General features: G+C 39.5%; 1 protein-coding gene across 5 annotated transcripts in view; it reads left to right on the top strand.

Annotated features, from left to right (window-relative positions):
• The window catches only part of enox2 (ecto-NOX disulfide-thiol exchanger 2), a 213,247-nt gene extending 195,357 nt beyond the window's left edge, over positions 1-17,890 (top strand). For all 5 annotated transcript variants that reach the window (XM_043704632.1, XM_043704634.1, XM_043704631.1 and 2 more), the window contains 3 exons: positions 460-565; positions 11,391-11,476; positions 14,184-17,890. In XM_043704632.1, coding sequence (XP_043560567.1) covers positions 460-565; positions 11,391-11,476; positions 14,184-14,321 — 330 coding nt within the window. In that variant the 3' untranslated portion in view covers positions 14,322-17,890. The remainder of the gene's footprint in view (positions 1-459; positions 566-11,390; positions 11,477-14,183) is intronic.
• The last annotated feature ends 6,206 nt before the right edge of the window (positions 17,891-24,096 follow it).

The following is a 24,096-nucleotide window of genomic DNA, read 5'->3' as shown; positions in this document are numbered from 1 at the left end:
GCCTTTAAATAAGATAAAAGTTGGGGTCTGGGCTATCTTTGATATATTTGAAGGGGGCTTGGTCTGGTTCACAGTAACTCACAATCCTCAGACTTACTACTATTCTTCATAACATTATACACCTCTGATTCTAATAGTAATGATCCAAAACTTTTTAGATAAGGTTTAATTTTCTGTTATTCCCTTCTCCAGCTGTTGTTTATAAAAATGTTATTGCCTTTATAACAAATTCTCAATTTGATTGTTATGTAGAAAGATTAAACAAGTTCCTTTCTATGTTAGCATGTTCATTGCTATAATTGGGAGCTCCCAGGGTCAACTGGTCTTTTCTGACATTGTTGTTGTTTTCTGGTGGTAGATTAATGGACAATTGGACTTTTTATGGACTAATGTGGGAATTGAAATTGTTTTAATGTCAGCTAAGCAATGTTTAATGACTTAACTTTCACTCTCCCGCAGAACAACACAGGATATATAGTACTAGGTTCCAGTCAAGAGAAGGATGGCGAATTGGATAGAGTCATCACAGGGCCTGTTCGATCAGAAAGAGAAGCGCTACTTGTGGGTAAGGGACACTTCTAGGATTGCACAGTATTTTTGTCAACTCAAAGATGTGTTTTTGTTTATAAAACAGAACAGAAAATTACCATAGTGTGCATCATGCTGATGACCAATTAACAAATTAGAGTATTAATGTTCATTAAATAAAGATAAATTGCTGTCAACACTGAATCGATTACTATTATACTGCAATTTTGAACAGATGATTGATTTCCATGCCCTCTAAACTAAAGATCATAAGAAATAGGGACTTCATCCCACTCCCTAGCTACTGCATCAGATGGTGTGCAAACTCAGAATTTGAATATTTCCAATGAAGGGCTTATCCCCAAAACATCGACTCTCCTGTTCCTCGGATGCTGTCTAACCTGCTGTGCTTTTCCAGCACCACACTTCTGCCTCAAATTCTTGTTTAGCCAGGTTGGGTTTCCTCTCCATTGGGGAGAAAGTGAGGTCTGCAGATGCTGGAGATCAGAGCTGAAAATGTGTTGCTGGAAAAGCGCAGTAGGTCAGGCAGCATCCAGGGAACAGGAGAAGCGACGTGCACCCGATGTGGCCTCCTCTATATTGGGGAGACAGGCCGCCTACTTGCGGAGCGTTTCAGAGAACACCTCTGGGACACCCGGACCAACCAACCCAACCACCCTGTGGCTCAACACTTCAACTCCCCCTCCCACTCCACCAAGGATATGCAGGTCTTTGGACTCCTCCATCGCCAGACCACAACACGACGGTTGGAGGAAGAGCGCCTCATCTTCCGCCTAGGAACCCTCCAACCACAAGGGATGAACTCGGATTTCACCAGTTTCCTCATTTCCCCTCCCCCCACCTTGTCTCAGTCAAATCCCTCGAACTCAGCACCGCCTTCCTAACCTGCAATCTTCTTCCTGACCTCTCCGCCCCCACCCCAGTCTGACCTATCACCCTCACCTTGACCTCTTTCCACCTATCACATTTCCGACGCCCCTCCCCCAAGTCCCTCCTCCCTACCTTTTATCTTAGCCTGCTGGACAAACTTTCCTCATTCCTGAAGAAGGGCTTATGCCCGAAACGTCGATTCTCCTGTTCCCTGGATGCTGCCTGACCTTTCCTCTCCATTGTAAAGCCAAACTACTTCCACCTCTATATCAGGAGGTGGTGATGCACTGGTATTGTCATAAGATCAAAGCCAAAGGCTCTACAATCTCCTGCCTGACTTCGCAGAGAATCCTAGGATAAATCCTATCTGGCCCAGGGGACTTACCTATTTTCACACTTTCCAGTATTGCTAATACCTCCTCCTTGTGAACCTCAATCCTGTCTAATCTAGTAGCCTGTATCTCAGTATTCTCCTCGACAACATAATCTTTTCCGGTATGAATACTGACTAAAAATATTTATTTATCACTTCCTCATCTCCTCTAACTTTACGCACAACTTCCCACCACTATCCTTGTTTGGCCCTAATCTTTCTCTAGTCATTCTTTTATTCCTGATGTACCTATAGGGTTTTCCTTGATCCTATCTGTTTTTAACCTCAGCCCATACTACCTCAGTAGACAAGTCCTCAAACGTCCTCTCTGCTACCATAATACTGTCCTTGACTAACAATGCTACACCTCCCCCTCTTTTACCATCTTCTCTGATTTTACTGAAACATCTAAATCCTGGAACCTGCAACAGCCATTCCTGTCCCTGCTCTACCCATGTCTCCGAAATGGCCACAACATCGAATTCCCGTTACCAACCCATGCTGCAAGTTCACCCACCTTATTCGGTATGCTCCCGGCGAAATCAGGGAGCAGATTGTAGAGCCTTTGGCTTTGATCTTTATGTCATCATTATCTACAGGAATAGTGCCAGAAGACTGGAGGATAACAAATATTATCCCCTTGCTCTAGAATGGGCGTAAAGACGATGCTGCTAATTATAGACCAGTGAGCCTTACTTGGGTTGTGAGTAAAGTTTTGGATAAAGTTATAAGGGATAGGATTTATAATCATTGAGAGAGGAATAATTTGATTAGGGATAGTCAACACAGTTTTGTGAAGGGTAGGTCATGCCTCACAAATCTCATTGAGTGCTTTGAGGTGGTGACCAAACAGGTGGATGAGGGAAAAGCAGTTGATGTCGTGTACTTGGATTTCAGTAAGGTGTTTGATAAAGTTCCCCATGGTAGGCTATTGCACAAAATACGGAGGTATGGGATTAAGGGTGATTTGGCGGTTTGGATCAGAAATTGGCGAGCTGCAAGAGGACAGAGGATGGTGGTTGATGGGAAATGTTCATCCTTGAGTTCAATTACTAGTGATGTACCGCAGGGATCTGTTTTGGGACCACTGCTGTTTGTCATTTTTATGAATGATCTAGATAAGGGCATAAAAAGATGGGTTGGTAAATTTGCAGATGACACGAAGGTCGGTGGAGTTGTGGATAGTGCTGAAGGATGTTGTAGGTTACAGAGGGATATAGATAAGCTGCGTAGCTGGGCTGAGAGGTGGCAAATGGAGTTTAATGCAGAAAAGTGTGAGGTGATTCACTTTGGAAGGAGCAACAGGAATAAGAGTTCTGGGCTAATGGTAAGATTCTTGGTAGTGTAGATGAGCAAAGAGATCTCAGTGTCCATGTACATGGATCCCTCAAATTTGCCACCCAGGTTAGATTAGATTCCCTTACAGGATGGAAACAACACGTCTACACCGACCCTCCAAAGAGTAACCCACCCAGACCCATTTCCCCTGACTAATGCAACTAACACTATGGGAAATTTAGTATGGCCAATTCACCTGACACGCACATCTCTGGATTGTGGGAGGAAACCGGAGCACCCAGAGGAAACCCACGCAGACACGGGGAGAATGTGCAAGCTCCACACAGACAGTTGCCAAGGCTGGAATCGAACCTGGGTCCCTGGCACCGTGAGGCAGCAGTGCTAGCCACTGTGCCACCCACGGTTGATAGGGCTGTTTAGAAGGCATACAGTGTATTAGCTTTTATTGATAGAGGGATTGAGTTTCGGAGCCACGATGTCATGCTGTAGCTGTACCAAACTCTGGTGTGGCCGCACATGTAGTCTTGCGAACAGTTTTGGTCACCACATTATAGGAAGGATGTGGAAGCTTTGGAAAGGGTTCAGAGGAGATTACTAGGATGTTGCCTGGTATGGAGGGAAGGTCTTATGAGGACAGTCTGAGGGACTTGAGGGTGTTTTCAGTACAGAGAAGGTTGAGATATAGCTTAATTGAGACATATAAGACAATCAGAGGGTTAGATAGGGTGGACAGTGAGAACTTTTTTCCTCAGATGATAATGACTAACACAAGGGGACATAGCTTTAGATTGAGGGGTGATAGATGTGGGACAGATGTCAGAGGTAGTTTCTTTACTCAGAGCAGTAGGTGTGTGGAATGCACTGCCTGCAACAGTAGTAGACTCGCCAACTTAAGGGCATTTATATAGTCATGGATAAACATATGGATGAAAATGGAATACTACATGATAGATAGGCTTCAGATTGCTTTCACAGGTCGGCACAACATCGAGGACCGAAGGGCCTGTATTGCGCTGTTATGTTCTATGTAAATAACCCAATACAAGTCCAATATATAAATTATAGAGAGGAGAATGTTAACTAATTTCCTCATAGCTTGGGTATTGTGAGGTGACTAAAGACCAAGGTCCATCTAGTTCATCCTCCACCATCCTGCTGTGACATGATACAATAATAAATCTCCATTTCTCCAGCCTTAGATTCTGCTTTGCCACAAGACCACGCTCTGTCTTCAGTCTGTGTGGTATGAGATTGCTTTCTTATAGAAAACCTATGAGCCACTGTAGAAGGCTGAAAAGAGTACTAGCATAGGCAAGGGAAAGAAAAAGTAGTGGTTTAGGTGACAGAAAACTTTCATTTTAACAGCTTGTGGAATTTATAGGGTACAGAAGGTAGAGGAAGATGGTTCGGATAAGAGGAAAACATGCCAGAATGGTATCACATGAGAAGTTACATTGATGCAGTGCCTTTAAAATAGTAAAATGCCCAAGTCACTTCATTGGAATCCAATCAGATGAAAGTTTAGTCAAAGGAGGAGTTAAAATAAGGAGCCTGTTATTCCATGTGTGACATGTTATGTATTGTCATCTCTCTGTCCTATGCCATCCTATGTGTAATAGTTTATCCTTTATACCCACACTTTATACCAAATTGTACGTGAGACCTTTTAGACAACATAATTTTGGGAACAGAAAGGCCCGTTTAGCTGCTTAGTATTAAGTTGGAACAGTGTAAATATATGGACACACCTTTATGCTGCTACAGGGCCCCATATTTGAGTACAGTATTGTATTGGTTATATTGCAGGAGCAGTACCTCAGAGAAAACCAGTTTAAATCCAAACACTGTTCAATTGATCATTTAAATTCAGCAAAACAAAATTACGAAATAAAATGATGGTCTCAGTAAAGATGATTGAAAGTCTGTTGGATAATTGTGAAAACGTAACTAGTCCATGTGGGAATAAAACTCATTGTCCTATATCAGTCTGGTCCCATGTATGACTCCAGTCCCTCACCAAACTGTTTGACGCTGAATTGCTGTCAGAAGTGGCTAGGCAAGGGGGAAATCTGATAGGTCCCAGACAGGCAATGGGAGCGTTGACAGGTCTCTGATAGGTAATGAGTGTACCTTACTCAATGTTCCTAACCTGTTTTTCATTGAGATTTTTGCAGGGTCTAAGCATGTTCAAGATAGCTCCAAGCTTCTTAGTGCTACTAACAATCCTTGAACCTACCATAAATCCATGCTTGTATCCGTCCTTTGTGTTGCTCATATATGTGCTATCCCTTGGTGTGATCATTGATAGCTGAAAATGTGTTGCTGGAAAAGCGCAGCAAGTCAGGCAGCATCCAAGGAACAGGAGAATCGACATTTCGGGCATAAGCCCTTCTTCAGGAATGAGGAAAGTGTGTCCAGCATGCTAAGATAAAAGGTAGGGAGGAGAGACTTGGGGGAGGGGAAATGCGATAGGTGGAAGGAGGTCAAGATCATTGATAGACATGACATTAGATTTGACAGTGCTGATGAAAATGTAAGGCATAGGGGTTGGTCATTTTCCCCTCAGGTCTGCTTCATTATTCACTAAGATCATAGCTGATCTGCTTCATGAATTCCATCTTCCTGCTACATTGCTTGATTTCCATATTATCTCAAAATGTACTGCACTTTTGCTTAAACACAAGCTCTTGTGTAAAGTATTCCAAAGATTCACAACCATTGACTGAAGACATCACTCTTCTGCTCACTCCCAATTGGGCAATCCTTTACTCTGTAACCCCTAATTCTAGACTTTAAAGGTAGGGCAGGCATCTAACTCCTTTCTCCCACATGTTCTTTGTTACGTAATCTTGAGCATATAATCTCAGTTTACAGTCCAGTGCTGAATTGAGGTGGTGCTCTATTATGTACCACCCTTAGATTGATGGATTGGATTGTATTTTTATGGAGTTGGGAAGACTCCACGGAATTTTTGAATTGGTGTTAAGAATCTGATTCCATTGATCCTGACCCCATCCCCAGAGTTTAAAAATGTGCTGCTGGAAAAGCGCAGCAGGTCAGGCAGCATCCAAGGAACAGGAGAATCGACGTTTCAGGCATAAGCCCTTCTTCAGGACTCCCCATCCCCAGAGTTTCCAATTTCAACAATTTTATACCCAGGTCCCTGGTTTTACACTTACAATCCAAATAGTATGCCTGTGTTTACATAGCAAATCCCTTCTTATTTTAAAACATTGGATTATTGTTTCCTCCTCTTCTTCTTTAATCAAAAGAAGTTTCAGTTTCCTGAATTTCCTCCCATGAAGTAAAGCCTTAGTCCTAATACACCGGGTTAATTAAGGAAGTTTGCCCCCAAATTTATCAAAATAGTGTGTTCTGTCAAACTGTCATTTAATTTACTCCCTCCTTGGTTAAATAAATTAATTATTGCATAACATTCAGCATCACTTTGATTACTTCAATACCTGAGAAGCTCAATGTCCAAATGCAGGAAGATCTGAACAATAGCCAGGCTGTGGTTAATAAATAATAAGTAATATTTGAGCCATACAGATACTATGTAGTGACCATCTCCAACAAAAAAACAACTTCAGTATTGCTCTGCAGTGTTCAATTGTGTTCCTATTACTGCATCTCCCACTATTAAAATCCTGAGGGTTACCATTGAGCAGAAACAGACCAGCCATATAAATAGTATATCAACAACAACAGGTTATAGGCTTGGATTCCTGCAATGAATAATTCACCTACCATATCCCAAAATCCTGCCAACCATCTGTAAAGCACAATCAGGAATGTAGTGGAATATTCTCCAATTCCCTGAATGAGTGTAGCTCTAACAACACTTAAACTATAGCATCTTCCAGGATAAGGCAGGCAGCTTGACTGGCACCACATCCTCAAAATTCACTCCTTCCACCACTGAATATGTACTATGCACCATCTATAAGATGCACTGCAAACATTCAGGAAAGCTCCTTAAGTAGGACCCTCTGGACACACAACCACTTCCATCCAAAATGACAAGGATAGCAAGTACATGAAACATCACCACCTTCAAGTTCCTCTGCAAGTGTTCTTCATCCTGATTTAGAAATGTACTGCTATTCCTTTAGTGTCCTTTGGTCAAAATACTGGAACTCCTTCCCTAATAGCACTGTGGTTGTACCCACACTAACCACCACCTGAAGTGCAATGAAAGATGGGCAATAAATGCTAACCCCACCAGTGAAGCTCACATCTCCATCTTCAATGGAAATGGACAATTTGACAACTAACATGAGTTTGCTCGACGGACGTTCCCAATCTCATTGGGAAATGCATTCAAAAGTAACTTCAATGGAATGGGGAAGGAAATGGGAACAGTTCTTTGAGTAATGGTTGCAAGAAATGACTTTCTGCAATCCAACTCTCAGATGTGAATTACGAAAAATCCTTGAGAAAGGTGGAAAGAAAAGTATTGCAGTTAAGGGATTGAGAAAGATCTGTGGTGACAGATTAAATGGCAAAAAGAGAGATTATTTTTATGCTTTGGAGAAAGACCAGATGAAATAAGAACAGGAGTAGGATGTTCAGCCCAGCGAGCCGGCTCTGCCATTCAATAGGGCTATTGCTGATCTGACATTCCTCACATCCATGTTCTTGCCCTTTCCCCATAATCCTTGAATCCTCTACTGATCAATCTGTCTATTTCAGTCTTAAATATATACAAGGACTCTATGTCCACAGCTCTCTGTGGAAAGGAGTTCCAAAGAGAATCAATCCTCTGAGAGAAGAAATTTCTCCATATCTCAGGTACTGGTACCCCTTTATCCAGAACCTGTGAAGGTACAACAGGTATACTCTTAAAATAAAGCCTTGTGCTTATATTGCCTTTATTATTCCTTTAGTTAAATTGTGGCAAGAGTTTATGACTGATACATAAATACTTAGAGATCCCTTTAATACCTTTACCCATCTAGATTTGCAACATTCGAGTAACACAACCTCTTCTTTCTTCTACTAAAATATACCAACTATCTCATGTTTACTTGTATTGAAATATTTGTCAAGTTTGGTCATTTTGCAGTTTATTAATTCTTGTAGATTATTGCAGCCCTCCTCAGTATTGACTACTGGCATTGTCCAAAGAAATATAATTCGAAGTATAAATCGTTAACATAAATTGTAAGCAGCTATGACTCGTGTAAAATACCACTTGCCACCATCTGCCACTCAGAATAACCACCCCTTTAACTCAACTCTGCTTTCTATCTTGAAGCCAGTGAACAATGCACCTGCGACTGATTCTCTGATTCCACATTCTCAACCTTATTAGTTTGTTATGGGGCACTTTCTTCGAAGCCTTTTGAAAATACATACAAATTTCTATGTACAATACCATTGTTACCACCTCAATAATGTTAGTTGAGAAAGATCTTCCCCTTTGAAATTCATGTAGATATTTCTTTATTTCTCATTTATGGATGTTCTTCTATTCTCTCCTGTAGTAAAGATTTCAATGCTTTTCTCCCATTAACGTTAGGCTGACTGGCCTTTCATTCTTTGGACATCATCTGCACCATTCTTCCTAGAAACTGAATTCACTATCTGGAGTCGTTTAATACTACAACTTTTTGCTACTTACCTAACTTGGTGAATTCTCTCCAAGTTGTCCACTGTTACTCCAAATGTGACTTGATCATTACTAAATATCAGCTTATAAAGAACAGGAGAATGCCTTTAAGCTCCGTGAGCCTTGTGCAGCATTCAATTAGATTGTAACTGACACCATTTCCATACATCCATTTTTTCACCTTCTCACTTATCTATTGATACTCTAATTTGACAACAATCTCCCTCAATTTTTAAAGCTCCAATTGCACAGCCTTTTGTGGCAGAGAAATGAAAATTTACAGTTTACAATATTGTGCTTTTTTATACAACATTTGTAGAAGCGTTACCTTTACCAAAGTAAATTGTTCCGTCATCACAACAAAACCTAAAAATATTTGCAATTGACAAAGAAAGGAGAAATATTAAGAAATGTTCACTATAGTTTATACACAATAATTGAATTCCTCCTAAGTTGTAGAGCCATAAATAATGATTATGTTGAGCTGTTCTTGAAGCTGCTTTCACATAGATTAAAAAACTACTCAGGCATATTCAGTTGTAAGTTTTTTAATTTTAACAACATTAAGAAATGGAAATGAATAAAATTTAGTGGCAGTCCGATGCACAGATTGCAAAAACATGAACAGTAATAGAACATCAGACCTTTTGATCAATGTGGTTCTATCTTCTAGCTTCTAATTAATACTAAAGGACAATGTATTACAAATAAAAATGAAAAGCATATTCAGTTTTAATTCACTTTATTTATTGCTACTTTTTTCAAAAATAATCAGCTCAATGAGAAACAATTGTTTGTCGGACAAATTCAAAAGATCTTTCCATCTTGAGTTTTACGTAGGTCAAAAATAATTTGTTGCTTGAGTCTACAGCAGCAAAATAAGTTGGCAGTAAATAAACGCCCTTATCCAAAGTTACAATGTTTAATAACGGAGGAAACATGGAGTTGTATTAAAGGGAGATCGTTGAAGCAGCTGTGTTCTGATGAAGAATCACTGGACTTGAAACATTAACTTTATTTTTCTTCTCAGATGCTGCCCGACCTGCTAAGTTTTTCCAGCAGTTTCTCATGCAACTTAGCTGTTTTCCCACAATAATGTTTTATAGTTTCTCTAATTGTAACAAATAAAATCTGTAGAATAACAAACTGGACAAAGTAGCGATATTTTAACTCAAGTAATTCAGTGCGCATTCAGATTGATAGTTGAAGTTATTGGAGAGAAAATTCTGAGATAAAGCTAATGTTTAGATGATTACCTTAAATTTGTTTCACCATTGTTCATCCTTATTCCCCAAGAATTTGCCCTCTTCCTGGAAAGAATGCATCTTACTGGGACATAGTCCCGAGCCATCTATGATTTCTTCAATGTTGCTCGAATAATCATAGGCAGTGAGTTCAGGAAACATTTGACTGTGTGCCACAATCACTCAGTATCTCTCCAGTAAATTCATTGGATTAATATAACTGCTTATGTCCCCTTTTAAATTTGTGTGACTCAAATGAAAGTAACCCAGAAGTCAAACCTTTGTTAAATAGATTAATAAAGAACAAAGAACAGTACAGCAGTGGAACAGGCCCTTTGGGCACCAAGACTGCATGGACAAATGATGCCCTTCTAATCCAAAAACCTTTTGTCTCCATGTGGTCCGGATGCTTCTATTTCCTGCATATTCATATATCTGTCAAGATGGCTCTTACTTTGCTGTTATATTCACCAATATCACCACCTCTGGCAGCACATTTCAGGCACTTACCATCCTTTGTGTTTCTTGAAAAAAAGCTTGCCTCTCTCAACTTCTTTAAACTTGCCCACTTTTATTTTAAACATATGGTCCCTAGTAATGGACATTTCTACCCTGGGAAAAAGACCCCAATCATCCTTTCTATCCATGCCTCTCTAATTTTGTAAAATTCTATCAGGCTGCCCCTCAACCTGCAATGTTCAAGTGGAAACAAACCAAGTTTGTCTAATCTCTGCTCATAGCTAATACTCTCCAGACTAGGAACATTCAGGTAAACTGTTTCTGCACCCTCTCCAAAGCCTCCACAACCTTCTGGTGACCAGAAGTGAACACAATATTCCAAATGTAGCCTAACTATGGTTCAATACAGCTTCAACATGACTTGCCAATTTTTATACTCTGTGTCCTGACCAATGAAGGCAAGCATGCCACAGGTCATCTTGGCCATGTTATCCACTTATGAACTTATAGAATGATTAATTTATTTCAATCTATTGCTGTAAGTTCCTTGTAAGACATATTCTTGTTAACTTAAAAAAAAATTAGGTATCAACACTAATGTAGAAACATAAAATTTTGCTTAAATGCAAGGATAAACCCTTGAAGGCTGTAATGTTGGTGTCATCTCAAGTGATCACAGTTTAGTCTGTATGAAGTTTCTTTGCCACCTTTAGGTAACAGATCCCTCAGTCCACACAATAATTTTGTCAGTCACCAATGAATTTACACCTGCAGTTATTTTGCCTCTGTCGCAATCCTCTTTTAAGAACACATTTTGAAATGAAGAGGTAAAAACAACCATGGTATTTCAGGATTCCAACTTATTGTCATAACATGCAGGTAGCAACAATGAATCGTTGTGTCTTTCCTTATCTGTGCCAGGACATTGTGAAAATAAAAAAAATTAACTTTTCACCAAAAACAGCATACTTTTTAATTGCAGGTATAATTTCTACATTCCTCCATGTCCACCCGTTTGGAGCCAGCATAGATTATATATGTTCTTATCTACAGCGATTGGATGCAAAGGTAAGTTAGAAATGGTACTTTAATTGACTGATTAGTGAGCTAATGTTATTTACACAATGTTCCTATTTTGTTAAAGCAACAGCAAGTCCATTCATCCTAGGGACTGCAAACAGTTACTGGTACCTTCATCCTGTAGATGTTGAATTGGTTCTCAATGCATCAAGAATCTTTGGTCAGATACACTAATTGGTTTCGCACACAGCAATTATTCTGTAAAACCCCATGCAGCAGTCAGTGTACTGTTTTGTGTGATTTAAATGTCCAGCAGTACAGTTAGTCACTTAGACAGCTGTTGTAAAAGAGTAGTTATGTTAGGTGGTTGTGGGATTAGTGTATCAGGTGGGTGAGATGAGAAGGGTGCCAGGTATGTTAGAATGCTTAGGGTAGGTTAGGGGCATGCAGTGACAGGTCTGGGGGGCTCAGATTAACGTGTGGGGATGCACAGAGGTTGTCGAGTGTCCAGTGGAGTTGAATCAGAGGTAGTATGGAGCGATTGGAAGTTTCAATTTCCCAAGCAGTTCTCTCAGACCACTGCATCGGGGATTCCATATGATCCTACAACTAGATTCCAAACTGTGCTGTTCCAATGACACTCTGGCGATTGAAATTGGTAAAAACAATGACTGCAGATGCTGGAAACCAGATTCCGGAATAGAGTGGTGTTGGAAAAGCACAGCAGTTCAGGCAGCATCCGAGGTGACATTTCCACCACCTCCAAATGGACCCCACCACCTGGGATATATTTCCCTCCCCACCCCTTTCCGCCTTCCGCAAAGACCGTTCCCTCCGTGACTACCTGGTCAGGTCCACGCCTCCCAACAACCCACCCTCCCATCCTGGCACTTTCCCCTGCCACCGCAGGAATTGCAAAACCTGCGCCCACACCTCCTCCCTCACCTCCATCCAAGGCCCTAAAGGAGCCTTCCACATCCATCAAAGTTTTACCTGCACATCCACCAATATCATTTATTGAATTCCGTTGCTCCCGATGCAGTCTCCTCTACATTGGGGAGACTGGACGCCTCCTAGCAGAGTGCTTTAGGGAACATCTCTGGGACACCTGCACCAATCAACCACACCGCCCTGTGGCCCAACATTTTAACTCCCTCTCCCACTCAGCCGAGGACATGGAGGTCCTGGGCCTCCTTCACAGCTACTCCCTCACCACCAGACGCCTGGAGGAAGAACGCCTCATCTTCTGCCTCGGAACACTTCAACCCCAGGGCATCAATGTGGACTTCACCAGTTTCCTCATTTCCCCTTCCCCCACCTCACCCCAGTTCCAACCTTCCAGCTCAGCACTGTCCCCATGACTTGTCCGGAACTATTGTACTCTATGCTACTTTCTCCCCACCCCCACCCTCCTCTTATTTATCTCTCATGGCGATTGAAATGTCTGGGCTATAAATTTATTAATGTTACAGGTTTAAATCTCTATCCACAGAGTGTAGCTTCTGGAACTGTGACTTTAAGTCGCAGCATGTCATCAGAGGAGTGTTGGATTGAAGCCAGGTCTAAAGACGAATAACTTAGAATTAGGATGGCAAGTTGTCTATTGGTGTTCACAAAATTTGCAAGCCTCAGGCGATCAATCAACATTGCCAGAGGTAGGAAGCAATCCAACACCTGCTTTGTAACGGGCCAGGAAGTCTTGCAAAAAAAGCTGAGGAAAAATACTTTTTCTGGAGAGGGTTTTAAGGCCAACTTATTGGAGGTTAGTCTGATGGAATGAATTTCTGCTTTGGCTTATGAACAGAAAGATTCTACGTAAAACTATTTTGTGATAATCACAACACAGCTCTTTTTAAAAGTAGGCTGCTTCCCTTTTCTGACAGCAATATTTGGCCCGACAAATATCTTGATGGCAGATTTTAGAAATGTCACTCTTATACAACACAGCAGGTAATTTTCTGAGGCAATGAGACAGATTAGATTAAACATATTTTCTGGTTGTGCCTCTTTCCATACTTGATATGGGAATGCTTAATGTTGAAACTGGATACTTAAAGCAGAAGAATGTTCTACAGCAATGCTATCTTTCACCTTAATGATAAAACATCTCCAACGTGTTTTGTAAGAATTCTAGAGTTTGTGTTTCTACTGCATTTTACAGGAACATAGGACTTGAGAACAAGAATAGGCTATTCAGCTCTTACAGCCTGATTTCATTGGACTTGTTTTATTAAAGTCAGTTCTTCAATATCAGTTAAGACATTTTGCCATGTCCATAAGATTGCAAAATATGAATTATTTCTTGGCATTAGTAGATCCTAGTAGTGTTGCTGATTAACTTGAGTATATTTTTGGCACAAGTATTCATATAGGTCCTTGGGAGCGCATTTGCAATTTTGTGTAACACCCCAGGCTGAAAGATGACATTTGAGTGGGAAAATTTAGGATGAGCCTGCATAGGACAAGTGAGTGAAGGTGGCAACACAGGGAAGTATGGGAGTTCAGCAGTGCAAGGCACTGTTATCCTGATGGAATATATTCATTGTAAAGTCGGTTATTGGCAATTTAAATTCATTTTTTGATTGAACTCATGAATTCTTCATGTCTGAGGTATATTGAGACCCTCTAACATCATACTATCAACTGAGTTGCTGTTTTACAGTCAACCTTTCCTCACTTTATTATCCTGAGGGTACTATAGTTTTCTCATTTTTGAAACAAGTAACTGTCACTACTATCTGTTCTTTTTGTGCAGATCTCTCCCAGTGAAATAGAAGGTCTCATGTCAAGGCTTCAACATGTGTTTCAGCAGGAGATAACTGGCGTTGGTGCAAGTTTGGAAAAACGGTGGAAATTTGGTGGCTTTGATGGAATCAAGGCCCTCCAAAACTAATAACTTGGTGGTTACTCACAAGATTACAGAACTACTCCATACTGCTGCATACTGTTACAATTAAGTAGATTTTTTAAAAAAGAAAATAGAAAATACATCATCAACTTGAGCAATATAGGCTGCATTTGGAAACCGGCTTAAAGAATTGTGTTTCTCAACCCCTAACTGTTGGATAATAAACTCTGCTGTGCAATTATGGTTGGTGTAGAAAATGAAAGTAATATGAGCCAAATTACTGCTGAAATGTAAATAGGTTGCAACTTAAACTGTGAAAAATCTACAAAGCATTCTTTTTTCCATAGTCATGGTCTCACATTAATCAGACCACTGTTTCTCCTCCATTTGAGCTATGTTATAAAGGTAATGCATCTTGCAAGACATTTGTTTTTGTTTTGCTGTCATAATGGGGTGTCTCCATATATCTTTAGAAGCTTGAAATGTTCTAGTTTCTCTCAGTTAAATGCTAATGGAAATTAAAAAGCGCTAGTAATTATTTTGATCCATCCTCAAACCCCCAGTTAAAAGGTTTATTGAGAATCCACTGATTTTATTTATTTTACGCAATGGCTCAGTTCCAGTGTTTTAAAAACTGGCTGGTCCTTTCTCCATTCCCTTCGTCTCACTTAATGTCTCCTGAACATGGTTGTGAAAAGTCAGAAATTGGTCTGTAGACTATGGGAGCTCCACATTGTTCTCTCTGAAAGCCCTATCCTTTGTCATAGTTAGGATGGTGAGTTATGATGGGCTATTCGAATGCAGTGGGTACCTGCACTGAACTTAATTTTGTCTTTATGTAGCATCCCGTCAAGTGCACTTTTCAAATGAATCTACTTGGAATTTTGGCAGATTTTTCCCATTTCTTAGTTGGGTGACCAAAGTCAAATGAAACTGTCACTGACTCAGCTGAGATCAGCTAATCGATGAATCTTGGCACATTTTTGGTCTGTGCAGCTTAGTTCACCTTGCATGATGATAAATATCCACCATTGGATACTGTTCTGCAAATGCATTTTTGTCTATAGTTGAGTAAATATGTCAAAAGCAGCATTTGTTGAGACGTAATTTCAGGCTGTTCTTCCATCGTGTAGCAAGATTTCAGGTTGAAATTCTATTACATAAAAAAATTGGAACAAAAACATGGCTTTTATATCACCTGATCCTCTCTGATAAATGGAAAATGTCAGTTAGCATGTCATACCATTTCTAAAGATATGCAACTGCCATAAATGGATGGGTCTGATTGGGTTTAATATGAGCTACACGTATCTTACTGAAGATACAAACGTAGCATAGAAAAGGCTGTTCCATTTTTAGTTTATAAGATAAAATTAGGGAAGCATGTGCCAGTATTCATGTTTGAAAAGAAGAAATACGAATGTTGTTAACATATATATAAGTCTGAAGTACTGTACATTAAAGTAAACAGAGTTGGGGACAGAATTGTTTACATCTGTAATTTTTTTAATCCCAGTTGCACTAACTTGTCTCTCAAATTTATCTCGCTGCATGTTTTGGACAATATATCTCGTTTGTACAAGCTCAGTTTCACTGTATTGATAAACGTTTTATTTTTAGAGAAATTATTTTTTACGAAAGTTTAATACTTGAGATAATAAATTAACTGCAGATGCTGAAAATTTGAAACAAACAAAAAACAAAATTGCTAAAGAAATTCAGCAGGTCTGGCTACGTCTGTGAAGAGAAAATCGAGTTAATGTTTCAAGTCCAGTGACGTTTCTTCATAACTGTTCTGAAGAATCAGTGGACTTAAATCATGAATATTGTTTTTCCTCCATGGATACTGCCAGACCTGCTGAGTTTCTCCAGCAATTTCTGTTCTTATTTGTTTTTAATACTTGGTTTTTATGTCACTATGGTTGAAGATATAGGCATAACACCTATGGTTAGTTATATTGTAAGAAACTGAGAATCCATTCTGCTCTTGTAGGCTTTATATCACTCCTATAAAATGATAGACAGTAGCAGTTTGCTGCACTTCTGATTTCAAAAGTCTGATCTGCTTTACTGTTGGTTGAAACAATGTTGTTTTGTGTGCTGTTGATTCATAATTAGAGTGCCAAGTTTTGGCACAAAATAATACTTGGAGCTGAACATCTCCAGTAAAATATTCTATGTATTCTTTGGGCACAAATGATCTGTAGAATCTTAATATGCCATCACTGTTGTGATCTTTGAAGGATTAATAACGCGCAGTGTTTATTTGTATGTCTATTACTCAGCGGTGCAAAATGAAAACCAAGGGATTTGAAAGTTAAGTAAATTACTTGAAGATTACTTCAGTGTATATATTTTTTGAGACTGAACTATACAGGCTAACGAGGTTCCAGGTTTGATCTGCTGTGTGCTAAATTGGTTAATTTCTGCTGGTTTCAGAGCAGCCCACATGGCTTTCATATCTCTGGGCTAGTGATAGGAAAAACAATCAGCCTGCTCCTGATTGCTGCTTAGCTGAAACACGTACGAAATTACATATTACAGAAAAGCCAAAACACTGAAATAGGCTGTTTGTCCCAAACAATTTTATGTCAGTGTATAAACTCCATAAACCTCTTCTCAGCCTAATGACCTATTTTAACCTGCTCCCTGTTTGTTACTCCCTCACATTGTGATTCCCCTTAATGTGTCAGTCACTTTTTAAATATGAGAAATGGAATGAGCTTTGCTTTATGCACCAGGCAAAGTGGTTTCCTGCCATTTGCTACCCAGCCTCACTTTTCTGGGTAATGTTTATTGCATAAAAATGTCACTAGCAGAAACTGGTAACCTCGTTATTTAGCTCTCTGCTCTTGTGAAGCCTTGCTATGTGCAGTTTATTTGGCACAATTCCTTACAAGAACACCCCATACATAAATTAAAAGTTAATAGGCTGTAAAATGCTTCAGATGTCTTGTGATTATGAAAAGCATCATAAATACTAAATCATTCTAATTTTGAACAGTGACTACTTTGACACCACAGCATTTCCATTAGATACAGACATTAGCAAAGATCTTTATCGTCAACAAAGAGGAGAAAAATCAAAATAAATTTTTTTACTCAGCAACTGAATTGAATAATACAGTTGTCTTAATGATATTGTATTCAGTTTTTCTTAACCAAATTGTTTGTTTATAGTTATTTAATTAGCTTTTTGGGTGAGATTCCACAACTGAGATTTACCTAAGTTTACAACTGAGAGCTAATGTTATGTATAGATTGTTACTTCTAGGTAAATTTATTGATTATTTACAACAGCAAAAAAAAATGTACAGAGAATTATTACTAATATTTGCAAGTTTCTGATCATTTTAGGAACACGTTATGCATGAAAATAGAATGATCATTTATTCCCCATGGAATAAAACCTTATTCAACTGTCTGGGATATTTTGGTTAAACAGGTATTCTGTGTGTCTTGGCAGTTTTACAATTACATTTTAAAGCAGGGATAGGGATTATATCAGAGTGCTTTATGATTTTGCAGGATGTCCTAATGATTAGCAAGTTGTATTTCAGACCTGTTTTGTGATTTATTAGAATGGATTTTAATAAAGAAATTATTTAAATGGATGATCTCTATTTTGCATTTGATTTGAAAATTAGTTCCTTAATAAACTGACTTATGCTTTCAAATATCCTTATCAATACTAATTTAACAACCAATATAAATAACTCTAAATGTAATGGAAACACTCAGCAGAACAGGCATAGTCTGCAGAAGAGAAACCATTAAGGTTTCATGTCGATGATCTTTGATCAGAATTGGGAGAAGAGAGAAATGAAGGAGATTTTAAGCAAATGAAAGTGGGAGTAGTGTACGGTAATACTGGACAATCACTGAGTGAAACATGGTTGCATAGATCAGAAATTTAATTTCAGCAGTTGGTTAAAAGGTCATAGTCCCAGAAGGCTGCTGTGTCATTTAAGAGATATGACTGGTAGTGCTTTAACTATGGGTCTGACTTCAGCCATGCTGTTAGTATCACTCTACACCGTCGAGCCAACTGAGCTAACAGACCCCATCACTTAGCATGTTCACGTGACTGCCAATATTTTTTGACAAATGCACACAAGTTTATCACACCAAAAAATAGAAACAAACAGATTAAAAAGGCCTCAACAGAAACAACAAAACAAAGTTTCAACATGTTTTCCAGCAATATTCCCTACATATACTCAATCCTAGTAAAGTGTTCCTCCTAAGTCTTTAATTTCTTACTTGACTGACTCATTCCAGGTTTGATGGCCAACGGACTTGTTCTAACAGATTGGAAACTTCTCCATAAACTCTCATAAATTGAAGACTTCACAAGCTAAAACCTGTTCTGTTAGACTGTTATTTTGAACTGGAATCTAATTCTCCTGAACTGGGATCTGATTCTTCTCAACTGAGCTCAAATCACTAGCTGCCCTGGTTCTCTTTCTTTTGCCATAAAAGTTCCACTTTGTAAACATATCAGTTAACCCCACAGATATCTGCTCGACACTTGAATGAAGTGACATGCTTTTATTTTGGGAATTACGTAGTTTGTTAATTTTTTCAAATACATTTCTAATCTCTGTAAATGAGCAATTCTTCACAAAATTGAAACCATATACCTATTTTACTTGCACTTTAAAAGCCAAATTCCCAACATAATAATATATTGGACACCCTTATCCCAGGAGGAAAAAGACAGAAGGGAAAAATAATCTGAATAGTTCTGATGTGTTCTCCTTTCACTTTAGTTAATGCTCTGGTAAATTACTTACCATAAATGCTGAAGTGGAGATGGGGATTGTGGGTAGAGGTGAATGTTTCATCAAAACTTTTATCTAAATTTCTAATAGTTACAGAATGAACAGATAAAATTTCCTCTTGTGGTTCACTAACCAGTTCTAAAAGGCCACCATATTCATATAGTCCTACCCTTCTGAATATCAACCATTTTTCTCTTTTTAACAGGCTAGGAGAACATTGGCTAGTAGCTCTTCTGTAGACTGGTACTTCTGAGACTCCATCACTCCCTCAGTACAGGACTGGATGGTTGCCCTAAGTCATGTCCTAGAATTCTGAGCTAGGGACCAGTGCTATCAAGTTGGCACAGAATTCAACTATAGTCAAGTGAAGCATATTTCTAAGATGCACTGATTTTTGAACAAATATGATGGAAACCATTGCAATTATTAAACCATCAGTAGGCCATTTCAACAATAAAAGAGTTAATTCAAATAATCTGAAAAATGCATTTGTTTTAACTTTGGTTACCATAACGTCATTTTGAACAAAATAAACTGACATTGAATAGATTAACGAGATGGCTGAATGATTGTATTAAACTTGCAAATGTGTCATTAATGTGATAAAAGTCTTCACTAATGGGTTACTTCAGTTAAAAGAGATTGCAATATCAGAAATTTGCATTGTCAGTGAAATTAGTTAAAATATAAAACTGCAGGGCTAATTAGATGCAAAATAACTAAATAATCAACTGGCTTATGATTTATTGCCATTAAACATAATAAAAAATTCTAAAGTGAAACTAGTAAAAGATAATGTCCTAGTTTCATAATCATGTTGAATAGTTCCTAACACACTAGTATTTTATATCCACACAGATGCAAGAACAGTTTCATTAATTTGGACATGTGTATGGGAATTTTCCTGGAGGTGAAGAGGAACAACCTGGATGTGAGTTTGCAATAACAGCTAGCAGCTCAGAGAGCTAGTAACATTCTACCTTATCCACAATAATTGCACAAATCAATCTCTGGTAGCTTATGTAGTCAATGCCACCAAAGAATGATTATCTCTCTTTATACCATTGCTGACCATAGAAACCTACTGCAAATTTTGGCTGTTGCACTTAGCAACATAACAACAATGAATATTTTTCTCCAGTAAAATTGCCATTGTCCCACTGGACCAAAGTGGTGTTCTCTCAATATATAGATACAACTGTTGTGGGTGAACCTGAGAGTCACCATGCCTCATGCAAGGTGAGAGGTTGAGAAGGAGAGCCCTTCATGGTTCAGATGGAACCCACATTGCTGGCATGATTCTTCTTCACAAGCCAGTTGTCTGGCCAACAAAGCTAACATCAGGATCTATCTGTTTCAATCAAGTCACTTTTTACATTCCTAAACTTTAGTGAAGACAACCCTCAGGTCAACTCTCTCACTCTTGGTATTTATTCAAACAAGGTTTACCAGAATCTTTCCAATGCCATCATGCTCTAAGGAGACCAATAATGTATATAGTACTCTATACATGATCTCATGAATGCTTTATATAACTTAAGCACAGCCTCCATACTTTTGTATTCAATTCTCCTTGCAGTAAAATTTTAACATTGCATTTTAACATTTATGCACTAGGACTCCCAGATCCTCTGCATCTCTGAGCTCTGCAAGCTTTAAGCATTTAGATAAAATGCTTTTTGCATTTATTTTTCCAATGCCAAAATAGACAATTTCACATTCACACATTATTCTCTTTGCCAGATCTTTGCCCACTCTCAAACTACGTTTTACAGTCGACTTATGTTCCTTTCACAATTCACTGTCCTACCTTAGTGTCATTAGCAAATCGAGCAAACTTCATGTGAATCATTTAGATAAATTGTAGAAGTTGAAACCCCAGCACTGATCCTTGTGGTGTATGAAGGCTGGGTCTTTAATTTTTTTTCAAGACTGAGTGGATATATTTTTGATAGACAAAGGAGTCAAAATTATATCAGTCATGAAGCTTGAAGAGCAAATTGCCTACTTCTAATCTTAGGTCTATATTTCAGTGCTCCTATGACAGACCATTCATCCCAGAATCCAGCCTGAAGATTCTCCAAATTGTTTCCATTGAAAGTATGTCTCTCTTTAAGGAGACCAAAACCGTACACCATATTCTAGGTGTGGGCTCACCTACCATTGCAGTGAGATTTGCCTACATGTACACTACATCCCCTTTTCATGAAAGCTCAATGTTCTCTTTCCCATCCTAATCACTTAGATGCTGATTTTTGTGTGTGTTCTATGTACAAGGGCATCCATGTTCTGCCATGTTCAGTCCCTACTTAAATAATCTGATTTTCTGTTTTTTCTGTTAAAACAGGCAACGTATTATTTTCCCACATTATACTCCATCTGCTTTTTTTTTTTGCCCACCTAACCAATTTGCAAACTATGTATCCTTCTCAAACTTGCTTTCCTACCTATTTCTTTTGAGATGCATAGCTTTTCTTTTCTGTTTTTCCAAATTTCTTGTCAAAAATAGTCTAGAATGTTCAAATGAGAGACATTCAGAAACTACTGACTCATCAGTTGCCATCCTTCCTTGAACAGAAATGTTAAACCTGGGGTTTTCCAATCTGCAGAACATCTTCCAGAATCTAAGCAACTTTGGAGGATTACAATATCCACCATCACTACAACTATTTATTTTAAGACCCCAGGTCCAGGTGATAAGGTTCAGGGGACTTATCGGCCTTTAGTTCCATTAGTATTCTCATTACTTCATTTTCTCTAGTGATTGTGATATTGACAATATAAAAATATTTGTGAATTGGAGGAAGTGACATAGAGGACCACCTGCATATTTCCAGACAAATGTAGAACCTGACCTCACGTCAGTGGGTGATGAACAGCACTTGAATGTAGAAAAGAAGAATGTAACAAGGTGTGAACAGAAACCAGTGAATGATAATTTTCACTGGATTTTCATTTTCTTTCTTAATTTCTTTCTTTCTTTCTTTCTTTCACGGGAGGGGGGGGGGAGAGAATGCGTAGGGCAGTCCTTCCTTCTACATTTTCAACCTCCTGTAATTGGCTTTTACAGGCGCGAAGCTTATTGGAGGTACTGCTTAGTTAATCTATTATTCAAATTCTAATCGACTGTTTTTAAAGTTATGGGGTGGCAGGTCAACTCGGCCAAAAGGAACGCATCAGCAGGAAGGGCAATTGGCTACATTAAGCACTAGGTTTTGCAGCATCTGAAGTCACTGTTGTATATGCCCAAGGGTAGAGCACAATGTAAACAGCATGTTTAGGAGGTGATCAAACCATAACCTAGAAGTGTACAGATACAGAAATAGTGAGTGACTTCCAGCCTGTCTAATAAAACCAGGCAGAGATTGCAGGAGTGTTCGGAGTTTATCTTGCTTGCTAATTGGTATTCCAATTTGGATACTGGTGAGCATGATGATTCCTCTGGACAGTGCAGGGGATTCCTCTGGACAGGAGATCTCCCATCCACCGCCTCCAACCTCATAGTCCCACAACCCCGCACCGCCCGTTTCTACCTCCTGCCCAAAATCCACAAACCTGACTGCCCCGGCTGACCCATTGTCTCAGCCTGCTCCTGCCCCACCGAACTCATCTCTGCATACCTCGACATGGTCCTGTCCCCCTTAGCCCAAGAACTCCCCACCTACGTTCGGGACAGCACCCATGCCCTCCACTTCCTCCATGATTTTCGCTTCCCCGGTCCCCAACGCCTTATCTTCACCATGGACATCCAGTCCCTGTACACCTCCATCCCCCATCACGAAGGACTCAAAGCACTCCGCTCCTTCCTTTCCCGCCGTACCACCCAGTACCCTTCCACCGACACCCTCCTTCAACTGACCGAACTGGTCCTCACCCTGAACAACTTTTCTTCCCAATCCTCCCACTTTCTCCAAACAAAAGGAGTAGCCATGGGCACCCGCATAGGCCGCAGCTATGCCTGCCTCTTTGTAGGGTATGTGGAACAATCCATCTTCCGCAAAAACACTGGCCGCACCCCCCCACCTTTTCCGTGAGAGAAACTTAAGAGACTCTTAGATAGGCACATGGAACAAAGTAAATGGAAGCATGTAGGTTAGTCTGATCTTAGAGAAGATAAATGGCACAACGTCGAGGGATGAAGGTCCGAACTGCATGCATTCCTGTAGCACTGTGAGCTCAAAAACTGCATGAAGTCATGTAAAACTCCGTTATCTCACTTTTAGATGAGAATCAATCTAAACATCATGGCATAGAGAGAGAACACAGGGAGGCAACACCGTCACCATATTGTCGAGCTCTTGTTAGCAGTTAACCTGAGAATGCAACTTTAAAAAAAAAGGTTTTGTGATTTTCATATGAAAGAAATTAAACTATCATGGTATTCTAACATATGAAAGGCTAACAATCAAATTTTCAATATATAATTTCAGTTACATCACACTGCAAATTTGTCCTATAAATTCTGTGTTAGGATTGAGCCCTCCACTATCACCTGATGAAGGAGCGATGCTGCGAAAGCTCGAGTGCTTCCAATGAAACCTGTTGGACTATCACCTGGTGTTGTGTGATTTTTAACTTTGTACACCCCATTCCCACACCAGCATCTTCAAATCAGGACTGTTCTTTGTTCTGTGCTCTATGAAAGTGCTCAAGTAGACTTGGACATTGAGGAAGATTTGAGACTTGGAGCAGGTCAGACTGGTCTTAGTGAAGGGCAAGGCCGGCTTAGGATGTGAATGGCCTGCCCCTGTTTCTGATGTTCTCCCATTCTGTTATTGGAAAGTTAGTTGGTGTTATTTTCCTTGAAGGTCTTTTACGGAATGTTGCAATCAGTGATACCAGCGGATTTTGTGAGCCGTCGCTGGGTGAGTTTTGGGGCCTGTATTCACAGTGAATCTGGGTCTCCAACATGAACAACAAATTACGCACAAGTTACAAAGAGGGGCAGCCATTGCTAGCAGGTTTGAGGGGTTGAATGGAATGCAGAAACATAGGACTGAGGAGCAGGAGTGGGTCATTAGAGAATTTGAGCCTTC

This window comes from Chiloscyllium plagiosum, chromosome 15 (assembly GCF_004010195.1).
Source record: "Chiloscyllium plagiosum isolate BGI_BamShark_2017 chromosome 15, ASM401019v2, whole genome shotgun sequence".
NCBI lineage: Eukaryota > Metazoa > Chordata > Chondrichthyes > Orectolobiformes > Hemiscylliidae > Chiloscyllium > Chiloscyllium plagiosum.
This window is presented reverse-complemented; position numbering and strand designations above follow the sequence as displayed.